The 17,976-nt window shown below is 50.6% G+C and overlaps 2 protein-coding genes across 2 annotated transcripts in view; both read left to right on the top strand.

The window, feature by feature from the left end:
• The window catches only part of ORMDL3 (ORMDL sphingolipid biosynthesis regulator 3), a 26,365-nt gene extending 19,228 nt beyond the window's left edge, over positions 1–7,137 (top strand). Inside the window, exons 2-4 of the mRNA XM_026864658.1 lie at positions 3,847–4,055; positions 5,419–5,570; positions 5,699–7,137. Coding sequence (XP_026720459.1) covers positions 3,882–4,055; positions 5,419–5,570; positions 5,699–5,834 — 462 coding nt within the window. The 5' untranslated portion in view covers positions 3,847–3,881 and the 3' untranslated portion in view covers positions 5,835–7,137. The remainder of the gene's footprint in view (positions 1–3,846; positions 4,056–5,418; positions 5,571–5,698) is intronic.
• A 3,996-nt stretch (positions 7,138–11,133) lies between these two features.
• On the top strand, positions 11,134–17,621 carry GSDMA (gasdermin A). The gene is made up of 10 exons (XM_026864657.1): positions 11,134–11,307; positions 12,169–12,431; positions 12,585–12,795; positions 13,336–13,501; positions 13,604–13,697; positions 14,505–14,552; positions 14,884–15,038; positions 15,707–15,854; positions 16,472–16,545; positions 17,100–17,621. The coding sequence occupies exons 2-10, from the start codon at positions 12,218–12,220 to the stop codon at positions 17,334–17,336; spliced, it is 1,347 nt and encodes a 448-aa protein (XP_026720458.1). The 5' UTR covers positions 11,134–11,307; positions 12,169–12,217; the 3' UTR covers positions 17,337–17,621.
• The last annotated feature ends 355 nt before the right edge of the window (positions 17,622–17,976 follow it).

Here is a 17,976-nt window from a genome sequence, read left to right as displayed (position 1 = left end):
GGTTAAGCGGGGCCCAGCGCCCCTCGGGATGGAGCAGGAAAGGCTGAGGGGTGGCGGCGGGGGGGTCCCACTTCTCCCGCACCCCACTTTCTGCCCCGGGCCCAGGGGGAGGTGTCGGGCTGGAGCGGGACCGCGGCAGCGCTGTTGGCTCTAGCGGCTCCCAGCCCTCGCAGCCAGCGTCCTCCGCGGGCCCGCCGCGCCGCTTCAAACGCCGATGTGCCATCTTGCCAAGAAAGCTTTAAAATATTTAATTCACTTGGGGAGATGGGGATTGCTGTGGCCGCCAGAGATAGGGATCTTGGCTCCTCGGCGGTTCCGTGGGATCGTCATCGCTTTGTGCTGTGGGAACACCGGCCAAGAGGAGCACCTGAGCGCTCCTTCCCTCCCCGGGGCACGGCGGGGTGCAGGACCTGGGTCCCGAGCCCGGGACGTGCTCCTCAGGGCGCGAAGGCAAAGGTGGGGACCGGAGCTGCACCTCGGGGCGCCGGCGGCACGGCGAGGGCGGACAAAGCAGGCAGGAGGCTGCCGCTGCGGTTTTGTGTCCCCTTCCCTCAGAAGCGGGGAGACGGCGTCAGCCCCAACGCTCGCTCCGAGCCCCAGAACCTGAGCCTGTCCCAGGAGAGGACAGGGCGCCGCGCCGGCGGGACGTCGGGAAGGCGAAGGAAGGGCTCAGCTCTGCCGTCAGGGCCTGCCGCTCGCCTCCGAGCACAGTTAACGACTTTTCCCCTCCTTGGATGGAGAGCGTCCAACGGCAACGCAGTCCCAACCTTCACACTCAGTCTGATGAAACATTAAAAGCTTTTCTGTCCTGAAAAACCGCTGCACGAGTGGGAAGGCAGAGCTCCACAGCTCCGGGGGGAGCTGGAGTTCCTCCCGCCGTTGGGTTCTGCCTTGTTTTTCCTGCAGGTGAACAAATCCCCGGTGTAAAATCAGAAAGGAAAAAGCGAACGACACGGGATCTGGGCTGGGGGTAGGGATCGGGGCCGTGCGAGCTCCTGCTCCCTCGGCCAGGCTTTTGCAACACCGCGCAGGGCTGCCCGTGCCATCTGCACAGATCGCCTGGGCGAGGGCTGCAGACGCCAGTTCGGCATCGGAAGAGATCCGCAGGTGAAATATTTTTAAGCCGGGGAAGGACAGAATTGGACACCGAGTTATCCCCATCGTAGGGCCGACTGCTCGACGCCTCCGTATCCTGCATGAATGAATTAACCTCTGCTTGGTTCTAGCGTTTCACCTGCCGAATCCTCGTTTTTGTAAATGAGGAGACTGAGGCACGGGGAGGGGAAGTGCTTCACGTACAAGCTCCCAGGTTTGGCCCTTTGCCACCCAGCTGCAGGCCTGCAACTGCCCTCACTGGCAGAGGGGGGCAAGGAGAAGCTGCTCATTAGTTTTTGATCGTTACACCGGGGATTGTCCTCAAATGGAAACTGCACTTTCTTGCTGCGCAGGCAGGGCGCACCTCCGGCTGTAGGGCGTGCAGGAAGGGCTGCCCGCTCCTGCAGCCTCCCATAACGGCGTCATCCTGAGAAAAGAGGGTCCTGAAGAGGCCACCTGGGCAGCCCCCCCACTCCAAAGAGGAATCTTGATTTTTTTAACTTTATGAAACTTGGGTTTTAAAGCCTCCAGTGAGCCACGGATCGCTGGGCAGGGGCAGTCCATTCTCGCGTCCGTCCTTCTGCGTTACCCAGCTGCTCCGAGCCCCGGCGGTGCCGTTAACTCCGCTGCAGTTCGTCTCCCTTCTCAGTGCAGCTCTGTTAAGTGTTTAAGGACTAGTCCTCATGCCTCTCTCCAGCATCCTCTAGACTAAACAAATCCGTTTCTTTCCATCTGTCCTTGCAGGTCATGTTTTTCCTACACCTCTGCTCATTCTCACTGCTCTCCCCTGGAGTCCCTCCAGCTCCTCCCAGAACTGGACAGTGTTCCAGGCGAGGCCTTACCAGTATCTAGGAGAATTATTCCCTATGTCTGGCAGACAGCACTCCTGTTTATGCATTCCACAGGGCTGTTTGCTTTTTTGTTGTTGTTGTTGCAACAATATGACTTTGTTTGACTCCTGTAACGCTTCACTGCAACCCCTAGATTTCCTTCTGAAAGCCCTCAGGGATTGCACCAGATTAAGGATGGAGCTGCTGCCCCTGCCAGGACTGGAGAGCTGAACCCTGGCTCTAAGTCCTGCTTCCAGACCAAGCTTCGGGCGTTTCTCTGGAATATCGAGTAGCCAGTCTGGCAGCCTTTGGCCCAGGAGATGGGTGACAAGAAAACGAGCACTCCGTGGAGCTGCAAGCCCCTTTTCTGGTAACAAAACCAGATATAAGCCCCCCGACTGACACCTGGGTAGCAGCTGCTTCACCAGAGCTGCCTGAAACACCGAGCAAGAGCCGCCTGCATGGCTGGACGAGGCCTGGACGTTGGAGGGAGCGTCCCAGGAGCTGCAGAGCCGAGCGTTCGCGTGGTGTCCTAGCCCTGGGCAGGAAGAGGGGAGAGAGCCAGCTCCTGAAACAAGCCAGGCCCAGCACTCTGCAAGGGATCCGGGAACAGCTGGCAGCCACGTACAGCGCCTAATGTTAGATCTGGCTCGGAGTCGCCTCCTGAGACGAAGGTTCCGAGCGCTAGAGAACAGCAACGGCGTCTTCCAGCTGTGGGAACCAAAGCAGCAAAACCACGAGGGGAGACATCAGGGAACAGCCCCCGCCTTGGGTCCTCCGCCCAGGGAGGGACAGACCCTATTACTGACAAAACCACATCTCCATGGGACGCGGGCAGAGGTGATTTAATGCAAGAACTTCCCTGATGCCGGTGGAAAGACACTCAGCTTTACAGCAGTCCTAATTTGGGCTGTATCCTGCAATCTCTGGAAGCTGGGAAAGCAGAGCTCTCGGCGTCCCAGAAAGCCCCAAAGCTGACCGATACCTGCTGCCGCTGTCGGCAGCAGCCCAAAAAGCCACTCCAGTATCGGCGTGGTCCGTAGGGCACCACTCCAAAGACTTGCTCTCTGAGAGGACAACACTCTCTTGCTCCCTTGTCTTCCTGGTATTGTTTAGAAAAACATTCTGTATTCCTCCTACGTGGCAGCTGTTCTTTCCAGGTAGGGGAAGAGCCATCTCCTCTGCAGCTCTTGCTACCAAAATATCCTCCCAGTGCACTTCTCCTTGTTATCTCTAACTTTTTATGTTCCTTAAGCAGCAGCCCACTCCTTCCCTGCAGGGGAATTTTTTTGTTACTCTTTTTTTTTTTTTTTTTTTTTTCTTTCCCCCCTTCATAAATCTTAAATTGGAAGGCAAAACATGTAAGCCAGACCAGGAGACGAGCAAGCCTCTAGAGCTGTGCAGAACCCTGTTAATTTAGTTGAACTAATTAGGAAATCTGTTGATAACAGAGCTGCCGTGCCTTTACTCTGCAAACACTTGTGTTCTCCTTTTGAGTTTAAGGTAAGCTGAACCCGTAAACACATAAGGAGCTTCATGTGCCGACTGCTTCCGCGATGAACACTGTGATGAGGACTTAAAAAGCGCTTAAAAGTATTTGTTTGAGTCTTGTCAGGCAATCGGGGGATTGAACCTTGACTTCTTGGTTCCAGGAAAGCATTTCAGCAGATCACAAAGTAGCTTCTGTCACAGACGGGCTTCCCACACACGATTCCCAAATCTCAACCACTCCTGCGTTTGCCTTCCCCTCAGAAACGTCAGCTCTACAAAAGGAAATAACGGGGTGCAGAGAAGCGAACTGACTTGTGATTTTTATAGCAAACAACAGATTTCAGGATTGCTTAAGAGCAAGACGGTGCTCAACCTCGGAGTAATTTAACTGGAGGCAGCTGCCATGCGAGTACTGACCCAACTCTGCTTTAGTTTCAGGGGCGCCCGCTGGACACAAGAGCCAACATGAACGTGGGAACAGCACACAGCGAGGTGAATCCCAACACCCGTGTCATGAACAGCCGGGGCATCTGGTTGTCCTACGTCCTTGGAATCGGCCTGCTGCACGTCGTGCTCCTGAGCATCCCCTTCTTCAGCGTCCCTGTGGTTTGGACTCTTACCAACATCATTCACAACATGGTAAGGGAACAACGGGGCTGGCTTGACTTCCCCGGGGCACGGAGAGGTAATCTCTCAGCACCAGCTGGTCTTCTGAGAGCAATCTAGTAAGATTCTTGTTGAAACAATTCCTTTCTCTGTGTTTCCAAAGACGCTGGGTAAGTTACTCAACCTCCACCCCTCAGACTGCACCTTTGCCTCTAGGTCATGTATTTAAATCCAGCCTAGGTACCAATCAGACAGCAAACATCTGGGGAGGCTGCCCAGAGGGGACACGGAATTCATTTGCCTGCAGGGCACGACCCTTTGTCACGTCCCCCTTAAGAGAGGAATAGCTGTGAGAGGCCACAGAAGCTGCCACAACAGCCTTGGGTTGATAAAATCTGAAATGGCCTCATCGGAGTTAAGAAAACAAGATTAAACGCCAAACTTTGTTCTGCTTAAAGCAAAAGATTATTCCAGGAACCGATTCTCCCCTTGTAGGGCTCAGGTTCCTGAAGGAAGGGGTGTCGGAGGGCTGTGCTAGGGGCAGGCACAGCACGTGTGACAGATGCCCGGGTTCCCTGTGCTGCGTTTGACCCCTCGGTTCTGTGCCTCTGCGTCCCGCTGCGCTCGGCTTGGCACGCCCGGGGCCTGTGCCTGGGGAGCAGAGCTCTGGGCAGCCCTTCACCCTCGGGCGCAGGGGACAGAATGCTTTGGAGATGCAGCAGAGGATTTGCTATCCTGTATTTTAAATAAGATCTCAGCCCAAGAATGCCCCAGACACAAACCTTATGGGGGACCCTCACTCTAACATTATGCATGGCTCTAGTGGGGGGAAAAAAAAATAAAAATGCCCCAAACCACCAAACTGCCACCTGGAGCTGCTTGGGGCTCAGTTCAGAGGCTGCCTGCTTTTCATCCAGCTCCTTCCTCAAACAGTTCCAAGTCCTGGGAACAGAAAGGAGGCCAAAGGCCAGGCGTGGCTCCACGCAGCAGATGCAGCCAGACACTTGCTGGTTATCTGCCAGTTGTGTCCCACTTCACCCCCTCGCAGCCCACAGCTCTATCAGGGCTTTTCCGAGGCTCCAGCGCCGCTGCTGCACGGCCCAGCCCGTCCACGCTAATCTCCCAATCCCAGAGACCCGAGGGCTGTCACCTTGCAACCACCTTCTTGGCTTACACCCAGCGAGTGGCCTCACGCGTCAGAGCCAAGCCTGAGCTAGCCCCGGCTAGCGGCTTCCTCGCCTCGTTGGCCGCCGCCAGTCCCAGCAGCACCAGCACGTCCCTCTAGTGGAACAGCGCGCTGGTGCAAGCTCCCGCCACCGCCCTGTCCTCGCTGGAGCCGAACGCTGGTGGGGGGCGAGGCGAGGGGCTCCTCACGCCGCCTTTCTGTTTGCTCCAGAGCATGTACATCTTCCTGCACACCGTGAAGGGAACCCCCTTTGAGACCCCGGACCAGGGGAAGGCTCGGCTGCTCACGCACTGGGAGCAGATGGACTACGGCGTGCAGTTCACGGCGTCGCGCAAGTTCCTGACCATCATGCCCATCGTCCTGTGAGTACCGCGGGCAGCGGAGCGGCCTCGGCGCCCCCGCACGTGGAGTCCTGGGAGAGAAAACCACGAAGCGCTGTAATTCGGTTTCCCTCTCTCTCTCTCTCTCTCTGTGTTCCCCACCCTTCCAGGTATTTTCTAACCAGCTTTTACACAAAGTATGACCGGATACACTTCATAATCAACACCATCTCCCTTATGAGCGTCCTGATCCCCAAACTGCCTCAGTTTCACGGAGTCCGGATCTTTGGGATCAACAAGTACTGAACTGCGTGGCTGGAGCGGACGGAAGAGGAGCAGGGGAGAGGGGGAAGCTCCTTCTCTCTAGTCCTGGTTCTTCATCCCCACGCACACTGGGATATAGTTTCACAGCGGCTGTTTAAACGCAGTATCCAATAGACATATACCGCATGCTGGATCCTCATGCCCAATAAATCTAAACAAGCTCCAGAGTAGAGTTTAGTGCAGAGCAGGACGCGTTGGCGCTGGATTCCCTTCATTCCAGCGCCATCACTAGATGCAGATACACCGAGACTTCAAGGTACAAAGAGAGAGATTGCCATCTGTCCCGGACACTGAACGATGAGGATAGGGATGAGGGGGAAAAGCTTTTAGTGCTGGTACTATTGCTGTGGTAAATGCACTTTAAAATAGATTTCCCTTTTTGAGCTGGGTGCTTTAAGCGTTATGTGGGGGAAATTCAAAAGGATACAGCCAGGCTTTCCCAATACTTGATTGTTTCGGGGTTCGAGTTCCATTTTTGGGCAGGGGAGTGGGAGGGGGAAGAGAATGACAGATTTTTATTTTGCAATCTTTTACACCACTGAAAAAAAAGGAAGTTCTTTTACTATAAGCAGTACAGGAAGGAATGACCTGCAGTCTGACAAAGCTTTCAGCTTTCTACAGCACCATTCGGGCGGTTCAGGAAAAAAGGTCGATAGATCCTAAATCAAATTCGTTATTTTCAGCTTGTTTCCAGAATCCGTCTGGGTAATTCCGCTCCCCACCCCAAACCGCTCGTGTTTAAGCGCGCTTTGAGCACCCGGGCAGGGCTGAAGGGCTGGGGTGCAGGTTATTTTAGTGATCAACAACAAACACCACCGAGCTCCTCGGTACACGGAGACCGCACGAGCGAAGGAGAAACAGGCCAAAGGAGAAACGGGCGCCTGCGTTTCTCTCCTCAGACCGGAGAGAAACGGCATTTCTCTCCTCAGTGCAGCTCTTGGTCTCTGAAGCCTGTGTAGGTGTTACTGGGATTTGCCAGTGGGTTTGCTCGGTATCTGACTCGAGGCAAGCGAAGCGTTTGGTTTCTGGCTTGCCTGGAAGTCTTTGTCACTCAGCTCCACGCACAAGCGCTGCGGCAGCATCCCCCGAGCCCTCGGGTGATCCCGGGCACGCTGACACGCAGCAGACTGCCGCGACCAACAGCAGGATGCCAGGGGTCACTGAAGAGAATAGATTACTTAGTATAGCAACAAAATGGAGCCTTTTTCCCGTAAAATCGCCACCTAAATAAAGCAGGTTTGCAGGTTTAGATTTCCTGGCTGAGATCGCTTTCCACTGCTCAAAGTAATCCTTTTTTTTTTTTTTTTTTTTTTTTTTTTTTTTTTTTTTTTTTTTCCTTGCACGCTGGATGAAATGGGGGTTTCCTTGTGCTTCCCCTGTAAAATCCTGAAAGCCTGTATTGTTGTCTTAGTGCTTCTGTTGTCTCAGACTTTTGACAATGGTATAAAACATTTTAAATATGCTCTTTTTTTTTTTTTCCCCGCATTAGCCAATTCTAGCTTTCGAGGTCATAGTGGATATTGTAGAGTTCTGCTCGATGGTCTGAGCATAGGACATGGATAGGGGAACTTCAGAGTTGCGTCTAAGATCTAGTACTACTCCATGCATAATTTTGGACACGTTGCTTTACTTCCCTGTCTCAGACTTACTATCAGACTGCTGCAGAGAAGGGACAAGCATCTAGTGTACCTCAGAGGGCTGCTGGAATGCATAGAGAATCAGCACACAATAGGTTTGAAAAATGGAAATATTTGAAGTGAAAAGTTTTCAAGAAAGTAGAAAGAGCGTCTGGCTTGACGCCCTGTTCTCCAGCGAGGGAGTCTGACAGATGTGCAATTCACCTGACGGGGGTTTAACCTTTTAACCCCCGTGACATAAGGATTGCTGCTTTAGTCAAGGTACTATATACCCTAAAGCTAATACACTCTTTAAGCTACTAGACAATGACTTTTGAAAAAAAAAATAGTGGTTTCAAACCAGAGATATTTCATCAATCAACCAAGTACCTTTGAAGTGACTAGGACATGAGCGGTGTCAGTGCCCGGAGTGCTCAGGGCAGGGCTGCCCACGGCTCTACCCACCGAGCGTAGCGCGGACGGCACGTTGGCTTCACCGAGCTGACCGTCTGCCCGCAGACACAATTACACGGCAGTGATAAATCTCCGGAGGAAAGAAAACTGCTTATTTTGGTAGAAAACGAGGGGGAAAATAATCCAAGTTTTTTGCAACAGAAGCAGTCACTGTATGCTTAGAAACATTACTCCTATCTAGACAGACATATACTGGTTATTCCTAAGTGTATGCACATCACACAAAGTCAGAGCAGTTTTGATATTTTTAACAGAAGTATAAACTGAGGTCAGCTCCTCCCCAGCAAGTACAGCCCCGCGCAGTTTCTTGAAGGCCTTGGCGTTAAAACAGCTGAGGGTTTGAACACGTTATTTCTGCTGTTAACTGGCGCTATGGACAGCTGGTTCTGTTTGTTAAATTAAAGATCAACTGTGAAACAGAATGGGATTATAAACTCCTCAGAAAGGCAGTTTTTAAAGCCTAAAGTCTAAAACTTCTTGTTAGGCAAAGCCTTAATGACAGTAGCTTTTCTGATTTACCTTGTTCACCCCGAAACGATTAAACTCGCCGTTCAACGGATGGGTGTCAGGTGGCAAATGACTTTCTTTACAACACAGGGGTTGCATTTTTGCCACCAAATATCCGAAGTGAACTTGGGCTCATACAGTTCATCCAATCAAGGGAAACATAAATGAAAAGAGAAAGTACAGAAAGAAGGGAGAGAGTTGAAAAAAGATGTCATATTAATAATGTGGTGTGTTAAGTACGTAAGGTTAATAATTACTTGAACAATTCTACACCCGATACGATCTTTCTTAAGGTCCCATCTTAAGGGTAGGTATCAGAATTAATCAAAAATAGAAAAGAAGCCATAAGTTAATTGTAGTTAAACCACAGTTGCAATTGCTCCTCGCTAGGTGTACCCGGGGTGGCTTTCAGTGACAGAGCTTTGGGTGCTGCTGGGCGTACACGAGCCGCCCGGCTCCCTGCGGTCGGTGTCACAGGGGCCACAGCAGCACCCGGCTGAGTTTCCACTTGGAAACCACCACTGCAGCGGGGCCAGAGCAAGGGGCGCAGCCCTGGGCCTCTGTGCTGAAATCACTCCGGGTCACGTGCGTTTAAGTTCACACAGGAGCGAGTTCGCACGAGTTACGGGGCACGGGCAGGACGCTGGAGCTCTCCTGGGATAACCGATTCCTGAGGAAGGGCAGATGGGGCCGCGGAGGCAGGGTGAGGGACTTGCAGCCGTGTCCTCGCAGTGGTCCGAGGGTGAAGCCTACCTTTTGGTGTGGAGAACCAGACTGTGAGGGCAAGGGCTGTCCGTTCGATCCTGCGGACTGTCGAGTCTTCTCCCAGTACCTGTGTGAGGGAGATGATGGATCGTTATTGATTTTAAGTGGGATTTGGATCGCATTGCACTTGACAGCTTTTCCTCTCAAACTTGTCTTCCTGTACAGCGGCTGGGGCCACTTAAAGGTGGGGTCTGTCCTGTGACTGAAAAACAATTACTGCATAAGTAGGTACTTTAAAAAATGCTTTTTTTTTTTTTGTTCTGCAATGAACGCCAAAGAAGAAAAGCTTTTGAAAGCCATTCGCAGACACTGGCAGAAGCCTCCCTCTGCCCCATCCTGTCCTGGGCAAAGCCTCTCCCAAGCCACTCACAAGACCAGGCATGTGTTCCCGCAGAGGGGCAGCCGCTGCGCCAGGAAAGGCAGAAAACAAGGAAAGGCAGAAAACAATCGAGCACTAACCGGCTGATACTTCTGAATTAGGGATCCTGCCTTGTGATTCACTTAACATAGCTCACCGGATGTCATACAGTCCAGCCCTTCGCAGGAAAAAGCCTTTTAAAAACAAAACAAAACAAAACAAAACCCAAACTTGAGGTCTAGGGCTACTTAATTCCTGAGTACTTTTTTTTTTTTTTTTTAAATGATTGTTTAATTTTTTTGTTTGTTTTAATAGAAGCATGGTACTGGCCCTTGAGAAGGGGACAGCAGCTGGTTACCGTTGTTAACACATTAAGTCTTTCTCATTGTGACTTGCGTTGCTTTATCATTGCCTAGAGTATCTTTTAAGCATGCGAGTGTTTTGTGTGTACGTATCCTCCCTGATTCAGTTTAAGTGAGCTGAATTAGTTGGGGTTATTTTTTAATGGAACGTTCTGACATTGTACAAAGTTTTAGGGTTGGTTTGGTTTTTTTTTTTCTTTCCCCCCCAGTAGCCCTTCTTTTTGCTGTGTATACAGAAGTCTCACGTAGAGAACTTTCTAAAACAAAGTGTGAATATTTTTATTACTCCTTTGTACAGTATTCTGAGAGAAACTAATAAAGTAAGTATTCATGTACAAACTTGCGTTTGACTGCTTGAATTTTCACACGGACAGGTTCTGCTTTTAGACAAGCGTGGCAGAGTGATTCCAAGCCCACCAAGTGATCCAGGGCTGTAAAGCGAAGAGCTTGCAGCCCACTGCGTGGATCCCCGCGCAGGGCACCGCAGTGACCTCTGCCACTAACAGTGAGCCATAAAGCATGGCAACCTGTGCATCACCAGGCCAAAGTTAATAAAAGTGCCTCCAAGAAACATTATATTGACCCCTTGTGCTCACCGCCCCTCGGTATGTAGCTCTCTCGCAGGTTTGGTGAAATCCCCCTAAACCAGGACACACCGTTCCTCATCCCAACGGATCAGGAGTACAAACAAAAGCCAGAACCTTGCCAGAAATGGGACAAATCTTACAGGAACGAGGCATCCGCAGAACAAGTCGCCACGACAGATCGACAGCGATTAACTGTGTCAACAGAGGTTCAGCTCGGGTCAGTGAAACTTTCTGCAGGAAGAATTACGCAAGCGACAGCCTTTCTATGCCCCAACCTAGCAGATGCTTCCGGCTCCGCGAGCAGAGGCGGGCAGAGCTGCGCGGAGGGGCCCCATCGCTGCCCCACGCACCGACAGCCGACCGGCCGCCAGGCACCCCCCAGACAGGCAAGTAGATTTTTAAGAGCTTTCGGTACAAAATTGGGGCGGAGCAAACTGTCTGTTAATTGTTCTGGTTTAGTTTTTCTTTCTTTCCGGAGTCTCCCAAGGGATTGAGTCCTGTAAGAACGACTGAAATGCTCCCACATTAAAGCGCACAGGACTGTTTCCCCCTCCCTAGCTCCACCGCGTTCAACACCCCATCCTTTGCGATGTGACCGTCTTCCTCCTTTCTGGACGAATCGGACTAAGCCAGTCTCTTTTTTCAGACCCCCGCGGGACCTTAGGGAGAGGGAAGATTCCCCCCTGTTTGCTCATCTGAACCGCGCACGGGGATCAGCGTCTCTTCTCTAGCCAGACCCGCTAGAAGGTGCAGAAGAGGGGAGAGACCCGCAAGCTTTTCTTCTCAGTAAGTACAGGAGGTTTTTTTCATTTGTAGATCAAAGTTGTTCTGCATCACGCCTCACATATGGCAACTGAAGCGAGAAGCCAAACAAACTGGAGTAAAAACCGAGCTGCAACAGGAAAACCAACAGTCATTTCGTTTCTGCCTCTCCAACACGCAGCTCTCCTCTGCGGGGGATACAGGCAGAGCGCCAGGGCATACCCAGGTAGCTGTGCTGGGATTTATATTTTTTTTTTATATATTTTGGGGGACGTTTGCCATAGAACAAGCTCTCCTACGTCCCCCCTCAACCCACTCTTCAACTCTCAGCACTTTCACTTCCTTGCAGTAAGACGCTGATGAAATCATTTTCCTAACGCTCCGTTTCAAAACAACGTGAACCCATTCCTGTCTGCCGGGCAAGAGGACACACAGGGGAAACGCAGAGGCAAAACCAGCAAGAAATTGCTCGAGCGCTTTTCAAACTTAACATCAGGGCAACGCATTAATTAAAGATTAAAGCATTTAGGGCTGTGATAGGTCCTAGGTTAAGGAGCAAGGTCTACTTTAGTAACGAAAAGGATTATGGTATGTACTGGTCTATGTAACAAAATACCTTAGTGGAAAGAGCTGCCTCCCCAGTCCCCACTGGGAGTTCATCAGAAAGGGGGATGAGCCCGAACAAACCACGGCTCGTACTCCCACCCCTCCAGGTGCTTCCCTGTGCAGTCCTGTGAAAAGCGTGTCCTGGTACCAACGTGGGATTTTATAGGTTACCCTCATTCTGGAAGAGTTCTTATTAACTAAAAGTAACAGATATTTTCTCATGACCTTCTGATTATATTTCAAGTCATTTTGCTTAACTTGTCTTGCCTCTTTCCTAAGGCACAAGGACACGTCGCTCTGGTTCAAAAATTCATCCGGCCACGGCAGAATGTTTAAGAAAGTCACCCAATCCCTCGTAAATCAAATAGACCCAAAAGGAGACCTGGTCCCAGTTCAGAGCATCTTAGACCACGAACATTTCAGACTCCTCTGCCTTGTGAGAAGAAAAAGAAAAACCATATTCTGCCCATCTCCCCGCTACAAACGGACGTGCTACAGATTCGACGACGTGCTGCTGCCTAGAGAAGGCGATAAAAGCACAGGTAAAGCCCAGGTTTATCATTCTCAGGTTTTCCATTTCCATAGACAAAACATCTGGATCATTTGTGCCTGAACTCTATGTTTCTGGTGCGTGCAATAGTTATAACATGGAGTCTGTGGAATCATGCTTAAGCTAATGCATCAAATTATTTCAGAGTTCCTCTTTCTCAACGAAGCTGGTCAAGGTTCAAGTCAGTTTACAGTCAAGAAAAGCTTCAGTGACAAAGTTGATGGGAGTCTGAGCCTTTGTGTTGACTCTACAAGAGTAAAGGTGCAAGGAGCTTTCTCCTTGTCCAAAGGATGGTCCATCAAGCTGGAGAAGAACCACATCTCGGTCCCGAGACTCGACGCACTGAGAACAGAAAGGTAAGGCAGACACAGGGAGAACCTGCAGTCATCCTCCTCTACCCCACGCCAGGGCACACAAGGGTTTTTCAACAGCCAAACCCCAAGATTAAGACCCGAGAGCATGCATTCCCCCTAAGCATGCATACTTCTGGAGGACGGGAAAGAGAGGTGATGAAGATTCCTTACGTGGCGTTGTAATGCTTATAAGTGGCTCAGCTGGAGCCAAGCCATCTCTTCCCAGGGTTTGTGCCTGGAGAGGAGCATGGAGAGCAGGACACGTCACCTGTACGACCCGCCGGGCCACGGCCTCGCTGCCCCAGTCCCCCTCAGACATAGGAGGGGAACACACCGAGGACAGCAACTACTGCAGCCCGTTTTCTGCCATGTTTTTTTTTCCCCCAGAAGCTCCCGACGCTGTGGTATTTACGCGTACTCGTGTGACCACAGAAGGGACGCGAGCAGCAGGCTCCTGACTCCGCGTAGACTACAGAGCTTTTGTCACAGCTCACAGAAAACCAGACACTTTCAGCCAGGATATTGATCCTTTTTCTCCTTTAGAAAACTGAATGTGAATCACTCCTTCATTAAACAACTCCAGAAAACTGGCCAGAATTTATACATCGTTCACGAAACACTAGAAAACTCCGAGGAGACCAGCTTCGAGGAGTCCACCAAGGCAGACGGGAGCTTTGCAGCCCAGCTTTACGCCGAGCTTTGTACAAAGGTTTGATCTCTCTTCGGGCTCAGGAGTTGCTCCTTCCCAAACGCCTGCACACCATCCAGGCCTAGTAACTGATTTTTTATTTTTTTTTTTTCCACTGAGCAGGGCACCCGAGAAAGCAATGAAAGCATAATTATACCCAAGGGCTGCACCCTGGCGTTCAGGGCGATCCACCTGACCATTACAGATGGATCGTGGGGTAAGTAACTTTCAGAAACTACCAAGGCCTCCAGGCAGGAAACAACACAGAAGAGGGAAAACCATCTTCTGAATTGCATTCAGCCTCACGGTCGCCCTTAGCTCATTTGCAAGGACACGGATGCAATGAGAGTGACGGAAACCGCCTGGGAAAAGGCCGTACGTAGTACGTAAGGGCTACCCGGGAAAGAGATACGGTTCTGGGGGGTTTGGTAAGGAAACGAAAGAGCAATACTGAAGTCTCAGCTCTAAATTTCAGGAACTGCAGAGCTCCTGCTGAATAATGGCACAGAGGGCAGAGGTTTTCCTCTTCTTGCCCTACTCAGGAGAGGAGCCAGGGAGAAGCACAGGGCGGCTGACCCCTCAGTGGGAAGACTGGTGTAAAAAGACACTTACGCTGCGTAGGTAAAGAGGGGACCGAGATCCACAGAACCTGCTGCAGGATCTGAGAGACCGCGCTTGGCTTGTGTCCCCTCTGCTCTGTGCTTCCCACACCCACACGGACCCTGCCCAGTACAAGCCGTGATTTTAATTTACTCGTATTTTAAGACACTTACCGGTCAATATAAGGCACATGATAGGGAATAAGGTGTTGGAATAACGAGTTTTAAACGAATGGGCAGAGGACAGATGCACGGGGGAAGAGTACGAACAGCAGTCTGACCTACGCCTAGCACGTGAGAGTTCAGAACTGGGATACCAGTATCTTCAGGCTTAAAAACGACTGCCCTGGTAAAACACACACACACACCCCATCCAGCTTTAAGTATTTTCCTACATCAGTCATGCCCTTTTTATCCTGTTGCAGATCTTGACTATTTCCCAGGAGAGAGTTCAAAGAAGTTCGTATCTGACGGTGAGCAATGTGTTTTACTACTACTTGCACCGCTTTTACCCACTTCGGGTGAGATGGGATCTCTCAGGATCACAGAATCATCCAGGTTGGAAAAGACCTTGAAGATCCCCTAGTCCAACCATTGAGGATAAACACAGAGCACCAAAAGCAACGTGTTTACCGCAGAGCGCTGCCTGTTACCCGAGACGCGACAACCATCCAACTCAAAATTGCGTATTGCGTTTGAAAATACCCACAGAAATGTTTCAAATTCTAAACCCGGGGGTGCCAGTGAACTTCTTGTGGGATTGTCTGGTTTAGAAGTGACGTATTTGGGCTCTCTGGTTTTCAGGTTTCTCACAAGGAACATTAGGAACGCTGAAGACAGAAGTTGGACAGAATTTGACAATTCTCTCGAAGTTGTCTTCTGATCTGTGTGCCGTATTTTTAAAAGCCATCAAAGGTGTGATGAGAGACAGGAACCTCTTTCACGAGCTGAGCCAGAAAGTAAGCAAAGTTCTCCTTACTGCCAGGATTTATAAATACAGAGACAGCCATGATCTCGGGGGGCTCCTGAGAGCAGAGCAGAGGGGTGAAGCCCCTCGCCCTGCCGCCCACCCTGCTCTGGGTGCAGCCCAGCACACGGGTGGCTTTCTGGGCTGCCAGTGCACAGTGCTGGCTCCCAGGCAGTTTTCCATCCACCAACACCCCCAAGTCCTTCTCCTGGGGGCTGCTCTCATCCCCTCCTCGCCCAGCCTGGGTTTGTGCTGAGGATTGCCCCAACCCATGGGCAGGACCTTGCCCTTGGCCTCGTTGAACTCCATGAGGTTCACACGGTCCCACCTCTCCAGCCTGCCCAGGTCCCTCGGGATGGATCCTTCCCTCAGCATCCTGACCACACCACACAGCTCGCTGTTGTCGGTGAACTTGCTGAAGGTGCCCTCAATTCCTTATATACAGCCTTGCAGATTTACCTGAAGGTATCAAACCGTTTAAATTTCATGTTCTGGCTTTAACTGGAGCCAGGGAGAATGCTAAAGCCTCAATTACAGCCTCATAAGTAGCTTAGGGAGGGGGGACACATGACTGTTCATAGGCTTCTGTCTCTAGACTGCAAGGGATCAGCAGCAGCCTCTTCTCTGAAATCCTGGTGTTTCTTTTTCTTATCTTCCTAGATGGAAGCAGTTCTTGACGAAACGGATAGTTGTGAGCTGAAAACAGAAAGCCCGGACCTAAAAGACCTGTTGAGCAGCTTACAGGATTCATCAGGACACCTCCTCAAGCTGGCAGGAGCCATCACCTACACTCTTGACGCCCTGGATGGTGAGGCTGTTTGAACAGAGAAGCCCAGTAGCACCTGAACACATTAAGAATGTTCCTACTGACAAGACTAACAGAATATAGAAAACTTAGAGAGTGAGAGACTTGCAGAGGATTTAAGTAAAATAATTTCTGAGCCTGGGAACGAAGGTGGTTTATGCCGAGGGCACAGACCTGTCCGCAGCCGCTGCTGTTCAGCGACAGTGGCAGAGCAGCGACTGCCAGGAGCGTTACACGCAATTACCCGTCGGTCCAGGCACAGCAGGATCCCTGAAAAAAGGGCTGGGAATCAGCAGTAAGACGTGGGTAAAGGTGGCGAGATTACCTTACAGACAGAGCAGTGCAAATTCCAGGGTTCTTTCCCACAAAACATGGCTTGACCCTCCCCTCAACCCCCTCGGCCTCTACACTCAGTGTCACCCGCACCCAGAGCATCAGCCGCGTTTGTCTCGCAGGGAGGCAGCATTAATAATTCATTTTAAATGTTTGAACAACTTTTTGACCAAACAGGCATTTCCTGCAAGAGAGTTAAGGGTCACCCTTCACATCTCGCCAGGTGTCTCTAAAACACTGGTGGTTTGTTGGTTTTTTTTTTGTAAAAACCTGTTTTAATTCTGCAGAGCTAACGGAGAATCAGCTGCTGCTGTTACTAGAGTCCTTGGAGGAGAAGATTGTGAGCCAACAGCTTAAGCTGGTGAGAGAACATACATCACATTTGGCTCAAAATGAAGGGGCAGGGGGGTGTTATTTCAAGTACAGCAATGTTTAGATGATGATAGAGGTAGCAGCATCTCAGCTTGCACTGGCAAGAATAATTGCTTCAAACTTGGCAGGGATCAAAACACTCACTTTGAGAGAAATCCGCCCAAGACATGAAGACCTAAGATTTTTAACAACTGGTTTTTCTTATAATAAACATTAAATCGAACACAGCTGACCACCATTTTCCTTGAAATGGTAGTCAGAATCTTCTGGCTTCTCTGGCTCCAGACTCCAAAAAAAAAAACAACACAAAAGCACACTACAATTTTTAATTCCTTGGACATAACTAATTCAGAAAAAACCTGGGAACTGAACACACGAGCATGCTAATCTTTCAGGGCGAGAAGTCCCATATGTGGATTATATAGTGCACCTGCAAGACAGTAAAGCACTGCACGAGTCAAAAAGATCATTTACTTACTTAATGACTTCCACAGGCGGGAGTATTAAAACGCTGATTGTGCTTTTTCTGTTGTTGCTGCGAAGGTGGAGAGCATCTTGGAAAACGACATCGAAAGCAGGAAGGGGGGTTTCAGCGTGGATGCCAGCTTGTTCTCCTTCTCACAAGAGAAGGATGAAAAAATAACCATTGCCCTGGTTGGGATGAGCGGAGTGAAGCTCCAGAAAGACGGATCCGCTGTCTGCACGGAAGAAGCCTCCTCAGCCACGGCAGCCCTGTACGTGTCTCTGTACGTCCTCGATCTTCTGAGTAACTCGGATTAGGTTACGCATGTCCTGCCATGAGGGATAAATTTGAAAGTCTCTTCCTGCGAGATAGTTCCTCTCTCTAAACTTCACCCCCGCATAGGCGAGATGTTCCTTATTAACGCTCAGCGCCGCTTCGAAACGAGTATGAAAACCAGGTTTAGGGCAAGAAAACTCCTTATGGAAGCCAGGAGGTGGATGCCAAAATCGATTCTTTTTCCCCCCCCCATATGAAGGCAGAGTGCCAACGGGAAAACCCACTAGCCCGAATAGTCACAAGCCTGTCGGCCGTGCTTTACATGACCCTGGTTTTCCTCAGAACATCGTGGCAACGCAGCGCCTCACGCCAGCAATCCGGCACAGCGAGAGAAATCGGCACTAAAGCACTTACACCGACCACAACTGGGGGTCACGTGTGACTCGGTGAGCTGGGGAGCGCTGAGAAAACGGAGGGGTCCCGGGGGGGGGGATTTTTTATGACAAGCACCCGGCAAACGGCACCTCCGCCACACGGCTCCACGCCCCGCCGCCAGAAGAGCATTTCAGAACAGCGTTATGAAAACTTTGATTACTGCTCTATAAATAAAGAAAAATCATTTCTTGCTGAACAACTGAACGCTCTTAGAGCCTTTTTTTTTTTTTTTTTTTTTTTTTTTTT

The sequence above is a fragment of the Athene cunicularia genome (assembly GCF_003259725.1).
Source record: "Athene cunicularia isolate RWA chromosome 27 unlocalized genomic scaffold, athCun1 chr27_part1, whole genome shotgun sequence".
In the NCBI taxonomy this organism is placed as follows: Eukaryota; Metazoa; Chordata; class Aves; order Strigiformes; family Strigidae; genus Athene; species Athene cunicularia.
Note: the sequence above shows the minus strand (reverse complement) of the source record. Positions and strands in the feature narration are given on the sequence as shown.